This window comes from Oncorhynchus mykiss, chromosome 6 (assembly GCF_013265735.2).
Source record: "Oncorhynchus mykiss isolate Arlee chromosome 6, USDA_OmykA_1.1, whole genome shotgun sequence".
In the NCBI taxonomy this organism is placed as follows: Eukaryota; Metazoa; Chordata; class Actinopteri; order Salmoniformes; family Salmonidae; genus Oncorhynchus; species Oncorhynchus mykiss.
In genome coordinates, this window is record NC_048570.1 from 93540252 (window position 1) to 93562971 (window position 22720).

A 22720-nucleotide genomic window follows, 5' to 3' on the forward strand; every position below is an offset into this window, starting at 1 on the left:
GAAATGTGTGCTGGTGATTGTGACCTCAACAATAGAACTCTCTCTCTCACTGCCATCTTCTGTTTGAAATGTGTGCTGGTGATTGTGACCTCAACAATAGAACTCTCTCTCACTGCCATCTTCTGTTTGAAATGTGTGCTGGTGATTGTGACCTCAACAATAGAACTCTCTCTCACTGCCATCTTCTGTTTGAAATGTGTGCTGGTGATTGTGACCTCAACAATAGAACTCTCTCTCACTGCCATCTTCTGTTTGAAATTTGTGCTGGTGATTGTGACCTCAACAATAGAACTCTCTCTCACTGCCATCTGCTGTTGTTTGAAATGTGTGCTGGTGATTGTGACCTCAACAATAGAACTCTCTCTCTCACTGCCATCTGCTGTTGTTTGAAATGTGTGCTGGTGATTGTGACCTCAACAATAGAACTCTCTCTCTCACTGCCATCTGCTGTTGTTTGAAATGTGTGCTGGTGATTGTGACCTCAACAATAGAACTCTCTCTCACTGCCATCTTCTGTTGTTTGAAATGTGTGCTGGTGATTGTGACCTCAACAATAGAACTCTCTCTCTCACTGCCATCTTCTGTTTGAAATGTGTGCTGGTGATTGTGACCTCAACAATAGAACTCTCTCTCACTGCCATCTGCTGTTGTTTGAAATGTGTGCTGGTGATTGTGACCTCAACAATAGAACTCTCTCTCACTGCCATCTGCTGTTGTTTGAAATGTGTGCTGGTGATTGTGACCTCAACAATAGAACTCTCTCTCACTGCCATCTGCTGTTGTTTGAAATGTGTGCTGGTGATTGTGACCTCAACAATAGAACTCTCTCTCTCTCTGCCATCTTCTGTTGTTTGAAATGTGTGCTGGTGATTGTGTCCTCAACAATAGAACTCTCTCTCTCACTGCCATCTGCTGTTGTTTGAAATGTGTGCTGGTGATTGTGACCTCAACAATAGAACTCTCTCTCTCACTGCCATCTTCTGTTTGAAATGTGTGCTGGTGATTGTGACCTCAACAATAGAACTCTCTCTCACTGCCATCTGCTGTTGTTTGAAATGTGTGCTGGTGATTGTGACCTCAACAATAGAACTCTCTCTCACTGCCATCTTCTGTTTGAAATGTGTGCTGGTGATTGTGACCTCAACAATAGAACTCTCTCTCACTGCCATCTTCTGTTGTTTGAAATGTGTGCTGGTGATTGTGACCTCAACAATAGAACTCTCTCTCACTGCCATCTGCTGTTGTTTGAAATGTGTGCTGGTGATTGTGACCTCAACAATAGAACTCTCTCTCACTGCCATCTTCTGTTTGAAATGTGTGCTGGTGATTGTGACCTCAACAATAGAACTCTCTCTCTCACTGCCATCTTCTGTTTGAAATGTGTGCTGGTGATTGTGACCTCAACAATAGAACTCTCTCTCACTGCCATCTGCTGTTGTTTGAAATGTGTGCTGGTGATTGTGACCTCAACAATAGAACTCTCTCTCACTGCCATCTGCTGTTGTTTGAAATGTGTGCTGGTGATTGTGACCTCAACAATAGAACTCTCTCTCACTGCCATCTGCTGTTGTTTGAAATGTGTGCTGGTGATTGTGACCTCAACAATAGAACTCTCTCTCTCTCTGCCATCTTCTGTTGTTTGAAATGTGTGCTGGTGATTGTGTCCTCAACAATAGAACTCTCTCTCTCACTGCCATCTGCTGTTGTTTGAAATGTGTGCTGGTGATTGTGACCTCAACAATAGAACTCTCTCTCTCACTGCCATCTTCTGTTTGAAATGTGTGCTGGTGATTGTGACCTCAACAATAGAACTCTCTCTCACTGCCATCTGCTGTTGTTTGAAATGTGTGCTGGTGATTGTGACCTCAACAATAGAACTCTCTCTCACTGCCATCTTCTGTTTGAAATGTGTGCTGGTGATTGTGACCTCAACAATAGAACTCTCTCTCACTGCCATCTTCTGTTGTTTGAAATGTGTGCTGGTGATTGTGACCTCAACAATAGAACTCTCTCTCACTGCCATCTGCTGTTGTTTGAAATGTGTGCTGGTGATTGTGACCTCAACAATAGAACTCTCTCTCACTGCCATCTTCTGTTTGAAATGTGTGCTGGTGATTGTGACCTCAACAATAGAACTCTCTCTCACTGCCATCTGCTGTTGTTTGAAATGTGTGCTGGTGATTGTGACCTCAACAATAGAACTCTCTCTCACTGCCATCTTCTGTTGTTTGAAATGTGTGCTGGTGATTGTGACCTCAACAATAGAACTCTCTCTCACTGCCATCTGCTGTTGTTTGAAATGTGTGCTGGTGATTGTGACCTCAACAATAGAACTCTCTCTCACTGCCATCTTCTGTTTGAAATGTGTGCTGGTGATTGTGACCTCAACAATAGAACTCTCTCTCACTGCCATCTTCTGTTTGAAATGTGTGCTGGTGATTGTGACCTCAACAATAGAACTCTCTCTCTCACTGCCATCTTCTGTTGTTTGAAATGTGTGCTGGTGATTGTGACCTCAACAATAGAACTCTCTCTCTCACTGCCATCTTCTTTATTAATCGAGGATGAATTCTCATCTTGTCTCTCTGCAGTCTAGAACGCCGGCACTTGTCTTTGAGTGCATCAATAACACAGATTTTAAGGTACGGCTGTTTGGTGAATATCATGCATTCGTGTGAAACCACTACAACATTATTTTTTAAAGTTACTGATCTCTCTCTAAGGTAATTGTCTGTTTGAAAAGTTAAGACATGAAAATATACTGATATCATCTAACTTTTTAAATCTGTAAATGTTTTTGAAAGTACATTGCATTCCGAAAGTATTCAGACACCTTGACTTTTTCCACATTTTGTTACAGCGCTATTCTAAAAATTTATTACATTTGAAGAGACAATACAATCTACACACAGTATCCCATAATGACAAAGCAAAAACAAATGTTTTTAATTTTTTTTGCGAAACAAAATATCACATTTACATCAGTATTCAGACCATTTACTCAGTACTTTGTTTGAAGCACCTTTGGCAGCGATTACAGTCTTGGGTATGACGCTACAAGCTTGGTACACCTGTATTTCAGGAGTTTCTCTCGTTCTTCTCTGCAGAGCCTCTCAGGCTCTGTCAGGTTGGATGGGGAGCGTTGCTGCACATCTATTTTCAGGTCTTAACAGAGACGTTCGATCAGGTTCAAGTCGTGGCTCTGACTGGGCCACTCAAGGACATTGAGACTTGTCCCAATGCCACTCCTGTGTTCTGTTGGCTGTGTGCTTTGGGTCATTGTCCTGTTGGAAGGTGAACTTTTGCCCCGGTCTGAGGTCCTCAGCACTCTGGAGCAGGTTTTTCATCAAGGATCTCTCTGTACTTTGCTCCGTTCATCTTTCCCTCGATCCTGCCTAGTCTCCCAGTCCCTGCCGCTGAAAATCATCCCCAGAGCATGATGCTGCCACCACCATTCCCCGCTGTAGGGATGGTGCCAGGTTTCCTCCAGAGCATGATGCTGCCACCACCATTCCTCACTGTAGGGATGGTGCCAGGTTTCCTCCAGAGCATGATGCTGCCACCACCATTCCCCGCTGTAGGGATGGTGCCAGGTTTCCTCTAGAGGTGACGCTTGGAATTCAGGCCAATCAGTTAAATTTTGGTTTCATCAGACCAGAGAAAATGGTCAGTCTTTAGGCGCCTATTGGCAAACTCCAAGCAAGCTGTCATGTGCCTTTTTACTGAGGAGTGGCTTCCGTCTGGCCACCCAACCGTAAATGCCAGATTGGTGGAGTGCTACATAGATGGTTGTCCTTCTAGAAGGTTCTCCCATCTCCATAGAGGAACTCTGGAGCTCTGTCAGAGTGACCATTGGGTTCTTGGTCACCTCCCTGACCGTGGCCCTTCTCCCTCGATTGCTCAGTTTGTCCGGGCGGCCAGCTCTAGGAAGATTCTTGGTGCTTCCAAACTTCTTTTAATTTAAGAATGATGGAGGCCACTGTGTTCTTGGGGACCTTCAATGCTGCATACATTTTTTTTGGTACCCTTCCCCAGATCTGTGCCTCGACAACATCCTGTCTCGGACCTCTACGGACATTTCATTCAACCTCGTGGCTTGGTTTTTGCTCTGACATGCACTGTCCACTCTGGGACATTTTTTATATAGCCAGGTGTGTGCATGTCCAATCAATTGAGTTTACCACCAGTGGACCCCAATCAAGCTGTAGAAACATCTCAAGGATGATCAATGGAAACAGGATTCACCTGAGATATTTTGAGTCTCAAAGCAAAGGTTCTGAATACTTATGTAAAAAAAAAAATAATAATTTTTTACATTTCCGAATTTAACAAAACCAGTTTTTGGTTTGTCATTATGGGGTATTGTGATGTCATTATGGGGTATTGTGATGTCATTATGGGGTATTGTGATGTCATTATGGGGTATTGTGTGTAGATTGAGGACATTTTTTCTTCTTTACTACGTTTTAGAATAAGACTGTAACAAAATGTGGAAAAAGTCAAGTGGTATGAATACTTTCCAAATGCACTGTAGTTAACCTTTTTTGTTTTCATTTCATTCACAGGAACTTTACCAGAAGTTAACAGACTTTGATATTCGTTTCTATGTGTACGAGCTTCTCAAGGTAAGGGAAACTGGCAGGTCCCCTTGCTTGGCTCTGTTGCATCCCACTTTTAAAATAATTTGGCTTTCAATTTGTTTCCATTTACATTTTTTTGGGGGGTCAAGAGGGCCTGAAACGAGTCTTCAGATATAAAGGCTGTGTCGTCTAGACTGTGTTGTCCTTTGTGTTGTCTCCTATAGGCTCTGGACTACTGCCATAGCATGGGGATCATGCACAGGGACATCAAACCACACAACGTCATGATCGACCACCAGACGAGAAAGGTAGCCAACCGATCATCTTTATTTAAACAGGTTATTCTCATTGAGATACAATCTGGAGAGACCTGTGAGCAACATCAAACACTCCCTCTGTCAGGGTTGGGGTTTCTTCATTTGCTGAATTTTTTTTTTTTTTCATGAGGATTTCTGGTTTCGCTGACATCATCCTCTATTCATACATGATGGAAGTTGGCCCCGCCCCCAAACAATATTCTCTTTTTGTCTTGGTTCTCTACAGGGTTGAAAAATATATATTATATTTAACCTTCTTTTTTTCTGGGAGTCATACTGAGACCAAGGTTTCTTCTACAGATGAGAAACATGGTCATAAAATAACCAACACATTAGTAATAATGTCCTCAATCAGCTTCTTGAATTGACCCATAGACACCAACATCAGTAATAATGTATAATCAGCTTCTTGAATTGACCCAGAGACACCAACACATTCATCAGTAATAATGTCCTCAATCAGCTTCTTGAATTGACCCAGAGACACCTTCTTGAATTGACCCAGAGACACCTTCTTGAATTGACCCAGAGACACCTTCTTGAATTGACCCAGAGACACCTTCTTGAATTGACCCAGAGACACCAACACATCACATTTTGAATATTGTTCCACAAATACAGTGGAGGAAAAAAACCTAAAAGCTGGTTTACCTAACTCAATACAGACCGAATTAATTTGACTTATCCACTCATGTCTAGAGGTTAGTAATGATGTTAGGTACAGTGAGTTTTTTTTTTTTTTTTTGTAAAAAGGCTTTATGAATGAAAACACAGCAATGTATCATCCTACGTGATATCAGAGACGGCCAGACCAACTTTACGGTAGAGAATGCGGTGATGAGCACTAACACTGTCGGCCCCGCAAAAAAAAATCTAATAACATAATGTTATGAGTACAACAGGTGTAGACTTTACCGTGAAATGCTTACTTACGAGCCCTTTCCCAGCAATGCAGAGGTAAAAAGTCAATGAAAATAACAACAAGGCTGCATACAAGGATTGTATGTAGAGGTGAGAAAAAAATCATTGAATCCATTTAGAATTCGGGGGTAGCTAGGGGGTAGCTAGGTGGTAGCTAGGGGGTACCTAGCTAGGGGGTAACTAGGGGGTAGCTAGGTGGTAGTTAGGGGGTACCTAGCTAGGGGGTACCTAGCTAGGGGGTAACTAGGTGGTAGCTAGGGGGTACCTAGCTAGGTGGTAGCTAGGGGGTACCTAGCTAGGTGGTAGCTAGGGGGTACCTAGCTAGGGGGTAGCTAGGGGGTAACTAGGTGGTAGCTAGCTAGGTGGTAGCTAGGGGGTACCTAGCTAGGGGGTAGCTAGGGGGTAGCTAGGGGGTAGCTAGGTGGTAGCTAGGGGGTACCTAGCTAGGGGGTAGCTAGGTGGTAGCTAGGTGGTAACTAGGTGGTAGCTAGGTGGTAACTAGGGGGTAGCTAGGGGTAAAAGGCAGGATAGATAATACAGTAGCAGAGTGTGGCTACTGTCCAGTGAGTGTGCATAGAGCCAGTGGAAGAATGTAAGTGCAAACAAGGGAGTCAATGCAAATAGTCTGGTTAGCCGTTTGATTAACTGTTGAGCACAGGGTTTCCGTTAGCCGGCGTTTGGCCAATTTACATTTCTGATGTTGTTGAAAAAACGGATATAAATTGTCACCGGCCAATTGTCCGGTAGAAGATCCCGTTTAGAAATAATGCTTATCTTTTTTAGCCTATTCATAGACGGTAATACCAGTCGATGGAAACACATTTGACTTGTCATGCCTATCGGTCTAGTGGTTAATTTAGTGGAATTAAATGGGTGAGGTGTAGTACAGTATATTCGTTATGCGTTTTATCACATCGTACACATGCAGAGCCTTTGAGGGGAATGTCTGTCAGACAGCATCTCCCACGGCAACGGAAGGCAGGCTTCATCACCTCACTCACCACTTTGCAGTGAGCTGGAGGCAGTATGTGTTTAGAAAACATTAACTTAATTGTTTGAGACTTGAATGTTTTTTTTTTTTTACTACCAATGAGGCATGTCTTACCTTGTAGTGGCCTAGTCAATCACAACATATCTTTGGAGGCAGTTTATTTTATATCAACTTTCTTTCGTTGTCCAGGAGCCAAAGGCACAATCCTGGTCATATTAGCGACCTGTGCTAGTTGTTGATAATCCTGGTCATATTAATGACCCGTGCTAGTTGTTGATAATCCTGGTCATATTAGCGACCCGTGCTAGTTGTTGATAATCCTGGTCATATTAATGACCCGTGCTAGTTGTTGATAATCCTGGTCATATTAATGACCCGTGCTAGTTGTTGATAATCCTGGTCATATCGGTGACCCGTGCTAGTTGTTGATAATCCTGGTCATATTAATGACCCGTGCTAGTTGTTGATAATCCTGGTCATATCGGTGACCCGTGCTAGTTGTTGATAATCCTGGTCATATTAGCGGCCCGTGCTAGTTGTTGATAATCCTGGTCATATCGGTGACCCGTGCTAGTTGTTGATAATCCTGGTCATATTAATGACCCGTGCTAGTTGTTGATAATCCTGGTCATATTAGCGACCCGTGCTAGTTGTTGATAATCCTGGTCATATTAGCGACCCGTGGTAGTTGTTGATAATCCTGGTCATATTAGCGACCCGTGGAACAGGGTTGGAGTTAAAACCTACAGGAGGGTAGCTCTCCAGGAACAGGGTTGGAGTTAAAACCTACAGGAGGGTAGCTCTCCAGGAACAGGGTTGGAGTTAAAACCTACAGGAGGGTAACTCTCCAGGAACAGGGTTGGAGTTAAAACCTACAGGAGGGTAGCTCTCCAGGAACAGGGTTGGAGTTAAAACCTACAGGAGGGTAGCTCTCCAGGAACAGGGTTGGAGTTAAAACCTACAGGAGGGTAGCTCTCCAGGAACAGGGTTGGAGTTAAAACCTACAGGAGGGTAGCTCTCCAGGAACAGGGTTGGAGTTAAAACCTACAGGAGGGTAGCTCTCCAGGAACAGGGTTGGAGTTAAAACCTACAGGAGGGTAGCTCTCCAGGAACAGGGTTGGAGTTAAAACCTACAGGAGGGTAACTCTCCAGGAACAGGGTTGGAGTTAAAACCAACAGGGTGGTATCTCTCCAGGAACAGGGTTGGAGTTAAAACCAACAGGGTGGTATCTCTCCAGGAACAGGGTTGGAGTTAAAACCAACAGGGTGGTATCTCTCCAGGAACAGGGTTGGAGTTAAAACCAACAGGGTGGTATCTCTCCAGGAACAGGGTTGGAGTTAAAACCTACAGGAGGGTAGCTCTCCGGGAACAGGGTTGGAGTTAAAACCTACAGGAGGGTAGCTCTCCGGGAACAGGGTTGGAGTTAAAACCTACAGGAGGGTATCTCTCCAGGAACAGGGTTGGAGTTAAAACCAACAGGATGGTATCTCTCCAGGAACAGGGTTGGAGTTAAAACCTACAGGATGGTATCTCTCCAGGAACAGGGTTGGAGTTAAAACCTACAGGAGGGTATCTCTCCAGGAACAGGGTTGGAGTTAAAACCTACAGGAGGGTAGCTCTCCAGGAACAGGGTTGGAGTTAAAACCTACAGGATGGTATCTCTCCAGGAACAGGGTTGGAGTTAACCTACAGGAGGGTAACTCTCCAGGAACAGGGTTGGAGTTAAAACATACAGGAGGGTAGCTCTCCAGGAACAGGGTTGGAGTTAAAACCTACAGGATGGTATCTCTCCAGGAACAGGGTTGTAAACCCCTGATATAGATGTCACCATAATCTAGGACCGGTAGGAGCATCTACTGAATAATCTGCTTTCGACTATTTTAGCGAGAGGCAGGACCTAATTTCTATAGAAGAAGCCCCATTTTTTTTAAAAATGTATGTTATGATAAACACCATTCCTGCCCCTGTTCCCTACTAATCTAGGCCAGTGTTTCCCAAATAGCTGGCCTCATAGCAGCCGGAGCTGCAGCTAATTTCTCCTGGGTCAGAAGCAGAGCAACAACCCTGTTGTTTTATCAGGAGGGTCACAGAACGTGCGTCCCGAATATCACCTGAAGTGTACACTCGATTTTTACCTCTTACAACCGTCCGCAAGTCTCGCGAAGCTTACATTGTTTTGCTACACGAATTCAGCAGTAATCAGTAATCCTCTCACTGTAATGTAATGGCATTGGATTGGTGGATGCATAGGTTAGTGGGAGTTCCTACCATATTTGTTACGCCTGTCGTTTCCTTTCAGAATCAGTCAAGGGAAGTAAACAAGGTCACACTTTGGGAGGTAGAAGAGATAATTGGGTCTCCTCCAGAGAGGGAACTTCAGAAAGTGTTTCAAATGGGTCAATTTATGGCACCAAAACGCTGTGAAGATGGAGGGGGGGGGGGGGGGGTCCAGGGTGGGGCGGGCTGTCATGGTTCTGTTTCGCCACCAGGTGGCAGTAATGGAGCTGCAGCAAGCAGAACACAAAGCTGAAGGCCAAGATTTAAAAAAATGTGTTTAACCTTTTTTATTTAACTAGGCAAGTCGGTTTAAGAACAAATTCTTATTTTAGAAATTACGGCCTACGCCCGGCCAAACCCGGACGGCGCTGGGCCAATTGTGCGCAGCCCTATGGGACTCCCAATCACGGCCGGTTGTGATACAGCCTGGAATCAAACCAGGGTGTCTGTAGTGACGCCTCTAGAGCTGAGATGCAGTGCCTCAGACCTGCTGTGCCACTCGGGATCCCTTCATATTAAAGACGAGTGTAGAGAATCATTGTAGCATCTAAACCGCAGTGCCTCAGACCTGCTGTGCCACTCGGGATCCCTTCATATTAAAGATGAGTGTAGAGAATCATTGTAGCATCTAAACCGCAGTGCCTCAGACCTGCTGTGCCACTCGGGATCCCTTCATATTAAAGATGAGTGTAGAGAATCATTGTAGCATCTAAACCGCAGTGCCTCAGACCTGCTGTGCCACTCGGGATCCCTTCATATTAAAGACGAGTGTAGAGAATCATTGTAGCATCTAACCCACAGTGCCTCAGACCTGCTGTGCCACTCGAGATCCCTTCATATTAAAGATGAGTGTAGAGAATCATTGTAGCATCTAACCCACAGTGAAATATATTTTTCATGACCCAGAATATTGTATTTTCAGCTGAAAGTTAAAGACGCAAAGAAGCATAGAAATAGCACCCATAGAATAGATCTTAGACTTGGGTTCAATTAAGAATGACACATCTGTAACACACGTTTTTCTATGTGAATTTGGTCTGGTCGTCCTAGAAGTGACATTTTTGCGGCTTTTATGGATCAATTCCTTTATTTCAAATTCAAAAACCAAGTGAATGTTCAATTGTATAAATTTAAAAATGATCCGTTTTAATATTCAGACTATTTTCAACTGAATTCCTTTACCTTCTTTTACAGTTTTTCAAAATGAAAATTGATCCCAAACATACTGTAGATCCGTAGTTCCCAGATGGTCCACTAGTTGGTGGGTCAGAAGGACATTTTGAAAAGGCTTAGAAGACAGGTTAGCATAGTGCAAAACAGGAAGCTCTGCTTCTGTAGATGTCACACTGCCCCCCCCCCCCCCCCTCCAAAAAAAACCTCTAATTCCTCTGTCTGTTTGTCTCTCTCTGTCCCTCAGCTGCGTCTCATAGACTGGGGTCTGGCTGAGTTCTACCACCCAGCTCAGGAATACAACGTCAGGGTGGCCTCCCGTTATTTTAAAGGACCGGAGCTGCTAGTGGACTATCAGGTAGACACTAGTTATTAACACTACTGACACAATGTGGACTATCAGGTAGACACTAGTTATTAACACTACTGACACAATGTGGACTATCAGGTAGACACTAGTTATTAACACTACTTACACAATGTGGACTATCAGGTAGACACTAGTTATTAACACTACTTACACAATGTGGACTATCAGGTAGATACTAGTTATTAACACTACTGACACAATGTGGACTATCAGGTAGACACTAGTTATTAACACTACTGACACAATGTGGACTATCAGGTAGACACTAGTTATTAACACTACTGACACAATGTGGACTATCAGGTAGACACTAGTTATTAACACTACTGACACAATGTGGACTATCAGGTAGACACTAGTTATTAACACTACTGACACAATGTGGACTATCAGGTAGACACTAGTTATTAACACTACTGACACAATGTGGACTATCAGGTAGATACTAGTTATTAACACTACTGACACAATGTGGACTATCAGGTAGACACTAGTTATTAACACTACTGACACAATGTGGACTATCAGGTAGACACTAGTTATTAACACTACTGACACAATGTGGACTATCAGGTAGACACTAGTTATTAACACCACCTCCCACTACTTACACAATGTGGACTATCAGGTAGACACTAGTTATTAACACCTCCCACTACTTACACAATGTGGACTATCAGGTAGACACTAGTTATTAACACCTCCCACTACTTACACAATGTGGACTATCAGGTAGACACTAGTTATTAACACCTCCCACTACTTACACAATGTGGACTATCAGGTAGACACTAGTTATTAACACTACTGACACAATGTGGACTATCAGGTAGACACTAGTTATTAACACTACTTACACAATGTGGACTATCAGGTAGACACTAGTTATTAACACTACTTACACAATGTGGACTATCAGGTAGACACTAGTTATTAACACCTCCCACTACTTACACAATGTGGACTATCAGGTAGACACTAGTTATTAACACCTCCCACTACTTACACAATGTGGACTATCAGGTAGACACTAGTTATTAACACCTCCCACTACTTACACAATGTGGACTATCAGGTAGACACTAGTTATTAACACTACTTACACAATGTGGACTATCAGGTAGACACTAGTTATTAACACCTCCCACTACTTACACAATGTGGACTATCAGGTAGACACTAGTTATTAACACTACTGACACAATGTGGACCATCAGGTAGACACTAGTTATTAACACTACTGACACAATGTGGACTATCAGGTAGACACTAGTTATTAACACTACTGACACAATGTGGACTATCAGGTAGACACTAGTTATTAACACTACTTACACAATGTGGACTATCAGGTAGACACTAGTTATTAACACTACTGACACAATGTGGACTATCAGGTAGACACTAGTTATTAACACTACTGACACAATGTGGACTATCAGGTAGACACTAGTTATTAACACTACTTACACAATGTGGACTATCAGGTAGACACTAGTTATTAACACCTCCCACTACTTACACAATGTGGACTATCAGGTAGACACTAGTTATTAACACTACTGACACAATGTGGACCATCAGGTAGACACTAGTTATTAACACTACTGACACAATGTGGACTATCAGGTAGACACTAGTTATTAACACTACTGACACAATGTGGACTATCAGGTAGACACTAGTTATTAACACTACTTACACAATGTGGACTATCAGGTAGACACTAGTTATTAACACTACTGACACAATGTGGACTATCAGGTAGACACTAGTTATTAACACTACTGACACAATGTGGACTATCAGGTAGACACTAGTTATTAACACTACTTACACAATGTGGACTATCAGGTAGACACTAGTTATTAACACTACTGACACAATGTGGACTATCAGGTAGACACTAGTTATTAACACTACTGACACAATGTGGACTATCAGGTAGACACTAGTTATTAACACTACTTACACAATGTGGACTATCAGGTAAACACTAGTTATTAACACTACTGACACAATGTGGACTATCAGGTAGACACTAGTTATTAACACTACTGACACAATGTGGACTATCAGGTAGACACTAGTTATTAACACCTCCCACTACTTACACAATGTGGACTATCAGGTAGACACTAGTTATTAACACCTCCCACTACTTACACAATGTGGACTATCAGGTAGACACTAGTTATTAACACTACTTACACAATGTGGACTATCAGGTAGACACTAGTTATTAACACTACTTACACAATGTGGACTATCAGGTAAACACTAGTTATTAACACTACTGACACAATGTGGACTATCAGGTAGACACTAGTTATTAACACCTCCCACTACTTACACAATGTGGACTATCAGGTAGACACTAGTTATTAACACCTCCCACTACTTACACAATGTGGACTATCAGGTAGACACTAGTTATTAACACTACTTACACAATGTGGACTATCAGGTAGACACTAGTTATTAACACTACTTACACAATGTGGACTATCAGGTAAACACTAGTTATTAACACTACTGACACAATGTGGACTATCAGGTAGACACTAGTTATTAACACTACTTACACAATGTGGACTATCAGGTAGACACTAGTTATTAACACTACTGACACAATGTGGACTATCAGGTAGACACTAGTTATTAACACTACTGACACAATGTGGACTATCAGGTAGACACTAGTTATTAACACACCTCCCACATACACTGCAGTACATCCCGATGCACGTTTTGCTTTAATACTGGTTACATCAACACATTTATCTGTCTGCTAACATGAGTATGTTCAATAGCAGTGTGTTTACAGGTGTACCAATACATGGATGTTGTTCAATGAACTACAATGTGATTTGTTAAAAATAATGAATTGTTAGTTATTAACACTACTGACACAATGTGGACTATCAGGTAGACACTAGTTATTAACACTACTGACACAATGTGGACTATCAGGTAGACACTAGTTATTAACACCACCTCCCACTACTTACACAATGTGGACTATCAGGTAGACACTAGTTATTAACACCTCCCACTACTTACACAATGTGGACTATCAGGTAGACACTAGTTATTAACACCTCCCACTACTTACACAATGTGGACTATCAGGTAGACACTAGTTATTAACACCTCCCACTACTTACACAATGTGGACTATCAGGTAGACACTAGTTATTAACACTACTTACACAATGTGGACTATCAGGTAGACACTAGTTATTAACACTACTTACACAATGTGGACTATCAGGTAAACACTAGTTATTAACACTACTGACACAATGTGGACTATCAGGTAGACACTAGTTATTAACACTACTGACACAATGTGGACTATCAGGTAGACACTAGTTATTAACACTACTGACACAATGTGGACTATCAGGTAGACACTAGTTATTAACACTACTTACACAATGTGGACTATCAGGTAGACACTAGTTATTAACACTACTTACACAATGTGGACTATCAGGTAGACACTAGTTATTAACACCTCCCACTACTTACACAATGTGGACTATCAGGTAGACACTAGTTATTAACACCTCCCACTACTTACACAATGTGGACTATCAGGTAGACACTAGTTATTAACACTACTTACACAATGTGGACTATCAGGTAGACACTAGTTATTAACACTACTTACACAATGTGGACTATCAGGTAGACACTAGTTATTAACACCTCCCACTACTTACACAATGTGGACTATCAGGTAGACACTAGTTATTAACACTACTGACACAATGTGGACCATCAGGTAGACACTAGTTATTAACACTACTGACACAATGTGGACTATCAGGTAGACACTAGTTATTAACACTACTGACACAATGTGGACTATCAGGTAGACACTAGTTATTAACACTACTTACACAATGTGGACTATCAGGTAGACACTAGTTATTAACACTACTGACACAATGTGGACTATCAGGTAGACACTAGTTATTAACACTACTGACACAATGTGGACTATCAGGTAGACACTAGTTATTAACACTACTGACACAATGTGGACTATCAGGTAGACACTAGTTATTAACACTACTTACACAATGTGGACTATCAGGTAGACACTAGTTATTAACACTACTTACACAATGTGGACTATCAGGTAGACACTAGTTATTAACACCTCCCACTACTTACACAATGTGGACTATCAGGTAGACACTAGTTATTAACACCTCCCACTACTTACACAATGTGGACTATCAGGTAGACACTAGTTATTAACACCTCCCACTACTTACACAATGTGGACTATCAGGTAGACACTAGTTATTAACACTACTTACACAATGTGGACTATCAGGTAGACACTAGTTATTAACACCTCCCACTACTTACACAATGTGGACTATCAGGTAGACACTAGTTATTAACACTACTGACACAATGTGGACCATCAGGTAGACACTAGTTATTAACACTACTGACACAATGTGGACTATCAGGTAGACACTAGTTATTAACACTACTGACACAATGTGGACTATCAGGTAGACACTAGTTATTAACACTACTTACACAATGTGGACTATCAGGTAGACACTAGTTATTAACACTACTGACACAATGTGGACTATCAGGTAGACACTAGTTATTAACACTACTGACACAATGTGGACTATCAGGTAGACACTAGTTATTAACACTACTTACACAATGTGGACTATCAGGTAGACACTAGTTATTAACACCTCCCACTACTTACACAATGTGGACTATCAGGTAGACACTAGTTATTAACACTACTGACACAATGTGGACCATCAGGTAGACACTAGTTATTAACACTACTGACACAATGTGGACTATCAGGTAGACACTAGTTATTAACACTACTGACACAATGTGGACTATCAGGTAGACACTAGTTATTAACACTACTTACACAATGTGGACTATCAGGTAGACACTAGTTATTAACACTACTGACACAATGTGGACTATCAGGTAGACACTAGTTATTAACACTACTGACACAATGTGGACTATCAGGTAGACACTAGTTATTAACACTACTTACACAATGTGGACTATCAGGTAGACACTAGTTATTAACACTACTGACACAATGTGGACTATCAGGTAGACACTAGTTATTAACACTACTGACACAATGTGGACTATCAGGTAGACACTAGTTATTAACACTACTTACACAATGTGGACTATCAGGTAAACACTAGTTATTAACACTACTGACACAATGTGGACTATCAGGTAGACACTAGTTATTAACACTACTGACACAATGTGGACTATCAGGTAGACACTAGTTATTAACACCTCCCACTACTTACACAATGTGGACTATCAGGTAGACACTAGTTATTAACACCTCCCACTACTTACACAATGTGGACTATCAGGTAGACACTAGTTATTAACACTACTTACACAATGTGGACTATCAGGTAGACACTAGTTATTAACACTACTTACACAATGTGGACTATCAGGTAAACACTAGTTATTAACACTACTGACACAATGTGGACTATCAGGTAGACACTAGTTATTAACACCTCCCACTACTTACACAATGTGGACTATCAGGTAGACACTAGTTATTAACACCTCCCACTACTTACACAATGTGGACTATCAGGTAGACACTAGTTATTAACACTACTTACACAATGTGGACTATCAGGTAGACACTAGTTATTAACACTACTTACACAATGTGGACTATCAGGTAAACACTAGTTATTAACACTACTGACACAATGTGGACTATCAGGTAGACACTAGTTATTAACACTACTTACACAATGTGGACTATCAGGTAGACACTAGTTATTAACACTACTGACACAATGTGGACTATCAGGTAGACACTAGTTATTAACACTACTGACACAATGTGGACTATCAGGTAGACACTAGTTATTAACACACCTCCCACATACACTGCAGTACATCCCGATGCACGTTTTGCTTTAATACTGGTTACATCAACACATTTATCTGTCTGCTAACATGAGTATGTTCAATAGCAGTGTGTTTACAGGTGTACCAATACATGGATGTTGTTCAATGAACTACAATGTGATTTGTTAAAAATAATGAATTGTTAGTTATTAACACTACTGACACAATGTGGACTATCAGGTAGACACTAGTTATTAACACTACTGACACAATGTGGACTATCAGGTAGACACTAGTTATTAACACCACCTCCCACTACTTACACAATGTGGACTATCAGGTAGACACTAGTTATTAACACCTCCCACTACTTACACAATGTGGACTATCAGGTAGACACTAGTTATTAACACCTCCCACTACTTACACAATGTGGACTATCAGGTAGACACTAGTTATTAACACCTCCCACTACTTACACAATGTGGACTATCAGGTAGACACTAGTTATTAACACTACTTACACAATGTGGACTATCAGGTAGACACTAGTTATTAACACTACTTACACAATGTGGACTATCAGGTAAACACTAGTTATTAACACTACTGACACAATGTGGACTATCAGGTAGACACTAGTTATTAACACTACTGACACAATGTGGACTATCAGGTAGACACTAGTTATTAACACTACTGACACAATGTGGACTATCAGGTAGACACTAGTTATTAACACTACTTACACAATGTGGACTATCAGGTAGACACTAGTTATTAACACTACTTACACAATGTGGACTATCAGGTAGACACTAGTTATTAACACCTCCCACTACTTACACAATGTGGACTATCAGGTAGACACTAGTTATTAACACCTCCCACTACTTACACAATGTGGACTATCAGGTAGACACTAGTTATTAACACTACTTACACAATGTGGACTATCAGGTAGACACTAGTTATTAACACTACTTACACAATGTGGACTATCAGGTAGACACTAGTTATTAACACCTCCCACTACTTACACAATGTGGACTATCAGGTAGACACTAGTTATTAACACTACTGACACAATGTGGACCATCAGGTAGACACTAGTTATTAACACTACTGACACAATGTGGACTATCAGGTAGACACTAGTTATTAACACTACTGACACAATGTGGACTATCAGGTAGACACTAGTTATTAACACTACTTACACAATGTGGACTATCAGGTAGACACTAGTTATTAACACTACTGACACAATGTGGACTATCAGGTAGACACTAGTTATTAACACTACTGACACAATGTGGACTATCAGGTAGACACTAGTTATTAACACTACTTACACAATGTGGACTATCAGGTAGACACTAGTTATTAACACCTCCCACTACTTACACAATGTGGACTATCAGGTAGACACTAGTTATTAACACTACTGACACAATGTGGACCATCAGGTAGACACTAGTTATTAACACTACTGACACAATGTGGACTATCAGGTAGACACTAGTTATTAACACTACTGACACAATGTGGACTATCAGGTAGACACTAGTTATTAACACTACTGACACAATGTGGACTATCAGGTAGACACTAGTTATTAACACTACTTACACAATGTGGACTATCAGGTAGACACTAGTTATTAACACTACTGACACAATGTGGACTATCAGGTAGACACTAGTTATTAACACTACTGACACAATGTGGACTATCAGGTAGACACTAGTTATTAACACTACTTACACAATGTGGACTATCAGGTAAACACTAGTTATTAACACTACTGACACAATGTGGACTATCAGGTAGACACTAGTTATTAACACTACTGACACAATGTGGACTATCAGGTAGACACTAGTTATTAACACCTCCCACTACTTACACAATGTGGACTATCAGGTAGACACTAGTTATTAACACCTCCCACTACTTACACAATGTGGACTATCAGGTAGACACTAGTTATTAACACTACTTACACAATGTGGACTATCAGGTAGACACTAGTTATTAACACTACTTACACAATGTGGACTATCAGGTAAACACTAGTTATTAACACTACTGACACAATGTGGACTATCAGGTAGACACTAGTTATTAACACCTCCCACTACTTACACAATGTGGACTATCAGGTAGACACTAGTTATTAACACCTCCCACTACTTACACAATGTGGACTATCAGGTAGACACTAGTTATTAACACTACTTACACAATGTGGACTATCAGGTAGACACTAGTTATTAACACTACTTACACAATGTGGACTATCAGGTAAACACTAGTTATTAACACTACTGACACAATGTGGACTATCAGGTAGACACTAGTTATTAACACTACTTACACAATGTGGACTATCAGGTAGACACTAGTTATTAACACTACTGACACAATGTGGACTATCAGGTAGACACTAGTTATTAACACTACTGACACAATGTGGACTATCAGGTAGACACTAGTTATTAACACACCTCCCACATACACTGCAGTACATCCCGATGCACGTTTTGCTTTAATACTGGTTACATCAACACATTTATCTGTCTGCTAACATGAGTATGTTCAATAGCAGTGTGTTTACAGGTGTACCAATACATGGATGTTGTTCAATGAACTACAATGTGATTTGTTAAAAATAATGAATTGTTAGTTATTAACACTACTGACACAATGTGGACTATCAGGTAGACACTAGTTATTAACACTACTGACACAATGTGGACTATCAGGTAGACACTAGTTATTAACACCACCTCCCACTACTTACACAATGTGGACTATCAGGTAGACACTAGTTATTAACACCTCCCACTACTTACACAATGTGGACTATCAGGTAGACACTAGTTATTAACACCTCCCACTACTTACACAATGTGGACTATCAGGTAGACACTAGTTATTAACACCTCCCACTACTTACACAATGTGGACTATCAGGTAGACACTAGTTATTAACACTACTTACACAATGTGGACTATCAGGTAGACACTAGTTATTAACACTACTTACACAATGTGGACTATCAGGTAAACACTAGTTATTAACACTACTGACACAATGTGGACTATCAGGTAGACACTAGTTATTAACACTACTGACACAATGTGGACTATCAGGTAGACACTAGTTATTAACACTACTGACACAATGTGGACTATCAGGTAGACACTAGTTATTAACACTACTTACACAATGTGGACTATCAGGTAGACACTAGTTATTAACACTACTTACACAATGTGGACTATCAGGTAGACACTAGTTATTAACACCTCCCACTACTTACACAATGTGGACTATCAGGTAGACACTAGTTATTAACACCTCCCACTACTTACACAATGTGGACTATCAGGTAGACACTAGTTATTAACACTACTTACACAATGTGGACTATCAGGTAGACACTAGTTATTAACACTACTTACACAATGTGGACTATCAGGTAGACACTAGTTATTAACACCTCCCACTACTTACACAATGTGGACTATCAGGTAGACACTAGTTATTAACACTACTGACACAATGTGGACCATCAGGTAGACACTAGTTATTAACACTACTGACACAATGTGGACTATCAGGTAGACACTAGTTATTAACACTACTGACACAATGTGGACTATCAGGTAGACACTAGTTATTAACACTACTTACACAATGTGGACTATCAGGTAGACACTAGTTATTAACACTACTGACACAATGTGGACTATCAGGTAGACACTAGTTATTAACACTACTGACACAATGTGGACTATCAGGTAGACACTAGTTATTAACACTACTTACACAATGTGGACTATCAGGTAGACACTAGTTATTAACACCTCCCACTACTTACACAATGTGGACTATCAGGTAGACACTAGTTATTAACACTACTGACACAATGTGGACCATCAGGTAGACACTAGTTATTAACACTACTGACACAATGTGGACTATCAGGTAGACACTAGTTATTAACACTACTGACACAATGTGGACTATCAGGTAGACACTAGTTATTAACACTACTGACACAATGTGGACTATCAGGTAGACACTAGTTATTAACACTACTTACACAATGTGGACTATCAGGTAGACACTAGTTATTAACACTACTGACACAATGTGGACTATCAGGTAGACACTAGTTATTAACACTACTGACACAATGTGGACTATCAGGTAGACACTAGTTATTAACACTACTTACACAATGTGGACTATCAGGTAAACACTAGTTATTAACACTACTGACACAATGTGGACTATCAGGTAGACACTAGTTATTAACACTACTGACACAATGTGGACTATCAGGTAGACACTAGTTATTAACACCTCCCACTACTTACACAATGTGGACTATCAGGTAGACACTAGTTATTAACACCTCCCACTACTTACACAATGTGGACTATCAGGTAGACACTAGTTATTAACACTACTTACACAATGTGGACTATCAGGTAGACACTAGTTATTAACACTACTTACACAATGTGGACTATCAGGTAAACACTAGTTATTAACACTACTGACACAATGTGGACTATCAGGTAGACACTAGTTATTAACACCTCCCACTACTTACACAATGTGGACTATCAGGTAGACACTAGTTATTAACACCTCCCACTACTTACACAATGTGGACTATCAGGTAGACACTAGTTATTAACACTACTTACACAATGTGGACTATCAGGTAGACACTAGTTATTAACACTACTTACACAATGTGGACTATCAGGTAAACACTAGTTATTAACACTACTGACACAATGTGGACTATCAGGTAGACACTAGTTATTAACACTACTTACACAATGTGGACTATCAGGTAGACACTAGTTATTAACACTACTGACACAATGTGGACTATCAGGTAGACACTAGTTATTAACACTACTGACACAATGTGGACTATCAGGTAGACACTAGTTATTAACACACCTCCCACATACACTGCAGTACATCCCGATGCACGTTTTGCTTTAATACTGGTTACATCAACACATTTATCTGTCTGCTAACATGAGTATGTTCAATAGCAGTGTGTTTACAGGTGTACCAATACATGGATGTTGTTCAATGAACTACAATGTGATTTGTTAAAAATAATGAATTGTAGAGTATTTTTTTCCATCGTTCTGTGTTATCCTTGTTGTGTTTGTAGCTATATGACTACAGTCTGGACATGTGGAGTCTAGGCTGCATGTTGGCCAGCATGATCTTCCTGAAAGAGCCGTTCTTCCATGGACAGGACAACTACGATCAGGTACACACACACACACACACACACACACACAAGCAGGGCAACTACGATCAGGTACACGCACACACACCGCTCCACACTACACTAGTCCATGATACTATGCTTGTATGTAATACCACAGTGTGAAATGGCATCATTGGGAGTGGGACCAGCCACTAGTGAGGTCATTACTTCTATTGTCAAACATCCCTGTTTTTTATTTATATATATATATTTATATATATTTCATTTAGTTATATATAATTACAACTAAATGACCACATGAACACACACTATGAACACGGTTCATCTTTGACGTAGAAGGTGTGGCTGTATGCTAGATGTCTGTCTCAACGTTCCTCTGACTGTCCCCATGTTGTGTCCAGCTGGTCCGCATCGCTAAGGTTCTTGGGACAGATGAGCTGTTTGGCTACCTACACAAGTACCACATTGAGCTGGACACGCGTTTCAAAGACCTCCTGGGACAGTAAGTACCACTAGCACAGGGCTAGCCTGGCCCCTTCATCTGTTCGTGCTCTCGTCAAGTCTATTGCTCATTGAAAAGCCAAACAATTTGACAAAGCACTGACATGCCAGAAACAGACTGTCACTCGGGTGGGGAGAGGGGCTGCTGTTGAGGACTCCTGGGGTGGTATTCAGTGGCTCTATTGGGATTCGTTTTAGTGCAGTGGGTGGGCAAGACTGTTTGTTTACACGGAGCACATACCACTGTGCTAGCCTACCGTGTGGAATGTTTCAGATAGAAATAGATTGTGTAGAAATCCACATCCCAGTGTTCTGTTTCCGTGTTACCCTGAAGGACATGGAATACAAAGTATAGATCCAATCACCTTCACATTCTTCCCAGTCTCTCCTTTTA

General features: G+C 41.0%; 1 protein-coding gene across 1 annotated transcript in view; it reads left to right on the top strand.

The window, feature by feature from the left end:
* LOC110516628 (casein kinase II subunit alpha'-like) overlaps positions 1-22720 on the top strand; it is a 32533-nt gene that overhangs the window by 4163 nt on the left and 5650 nt on the right. Inside the window, exons 4-9 of the mRNA XM_036981613.1 lie at positions 2592-2642; positions 4566-4625; positions 4805-4888; positions 10505-10615; positions 21763-21864; positions 22227-22327. Of these exons, the coding sequence (XP_036837508.1) occupies positions 2592-2642; positions 4566-4625; positions 4805-4888; positions 10505-10615; positions 21763-21864; positions 22227-22327 (509 nt within the window). The remainder of the gene's footprint in view (positions 1-2591; positions 2643-4565; positions 4626-4804; positions 4889-10504; positions 10616-21762; positions 21865-22226; positions 22328-22720) is intronic.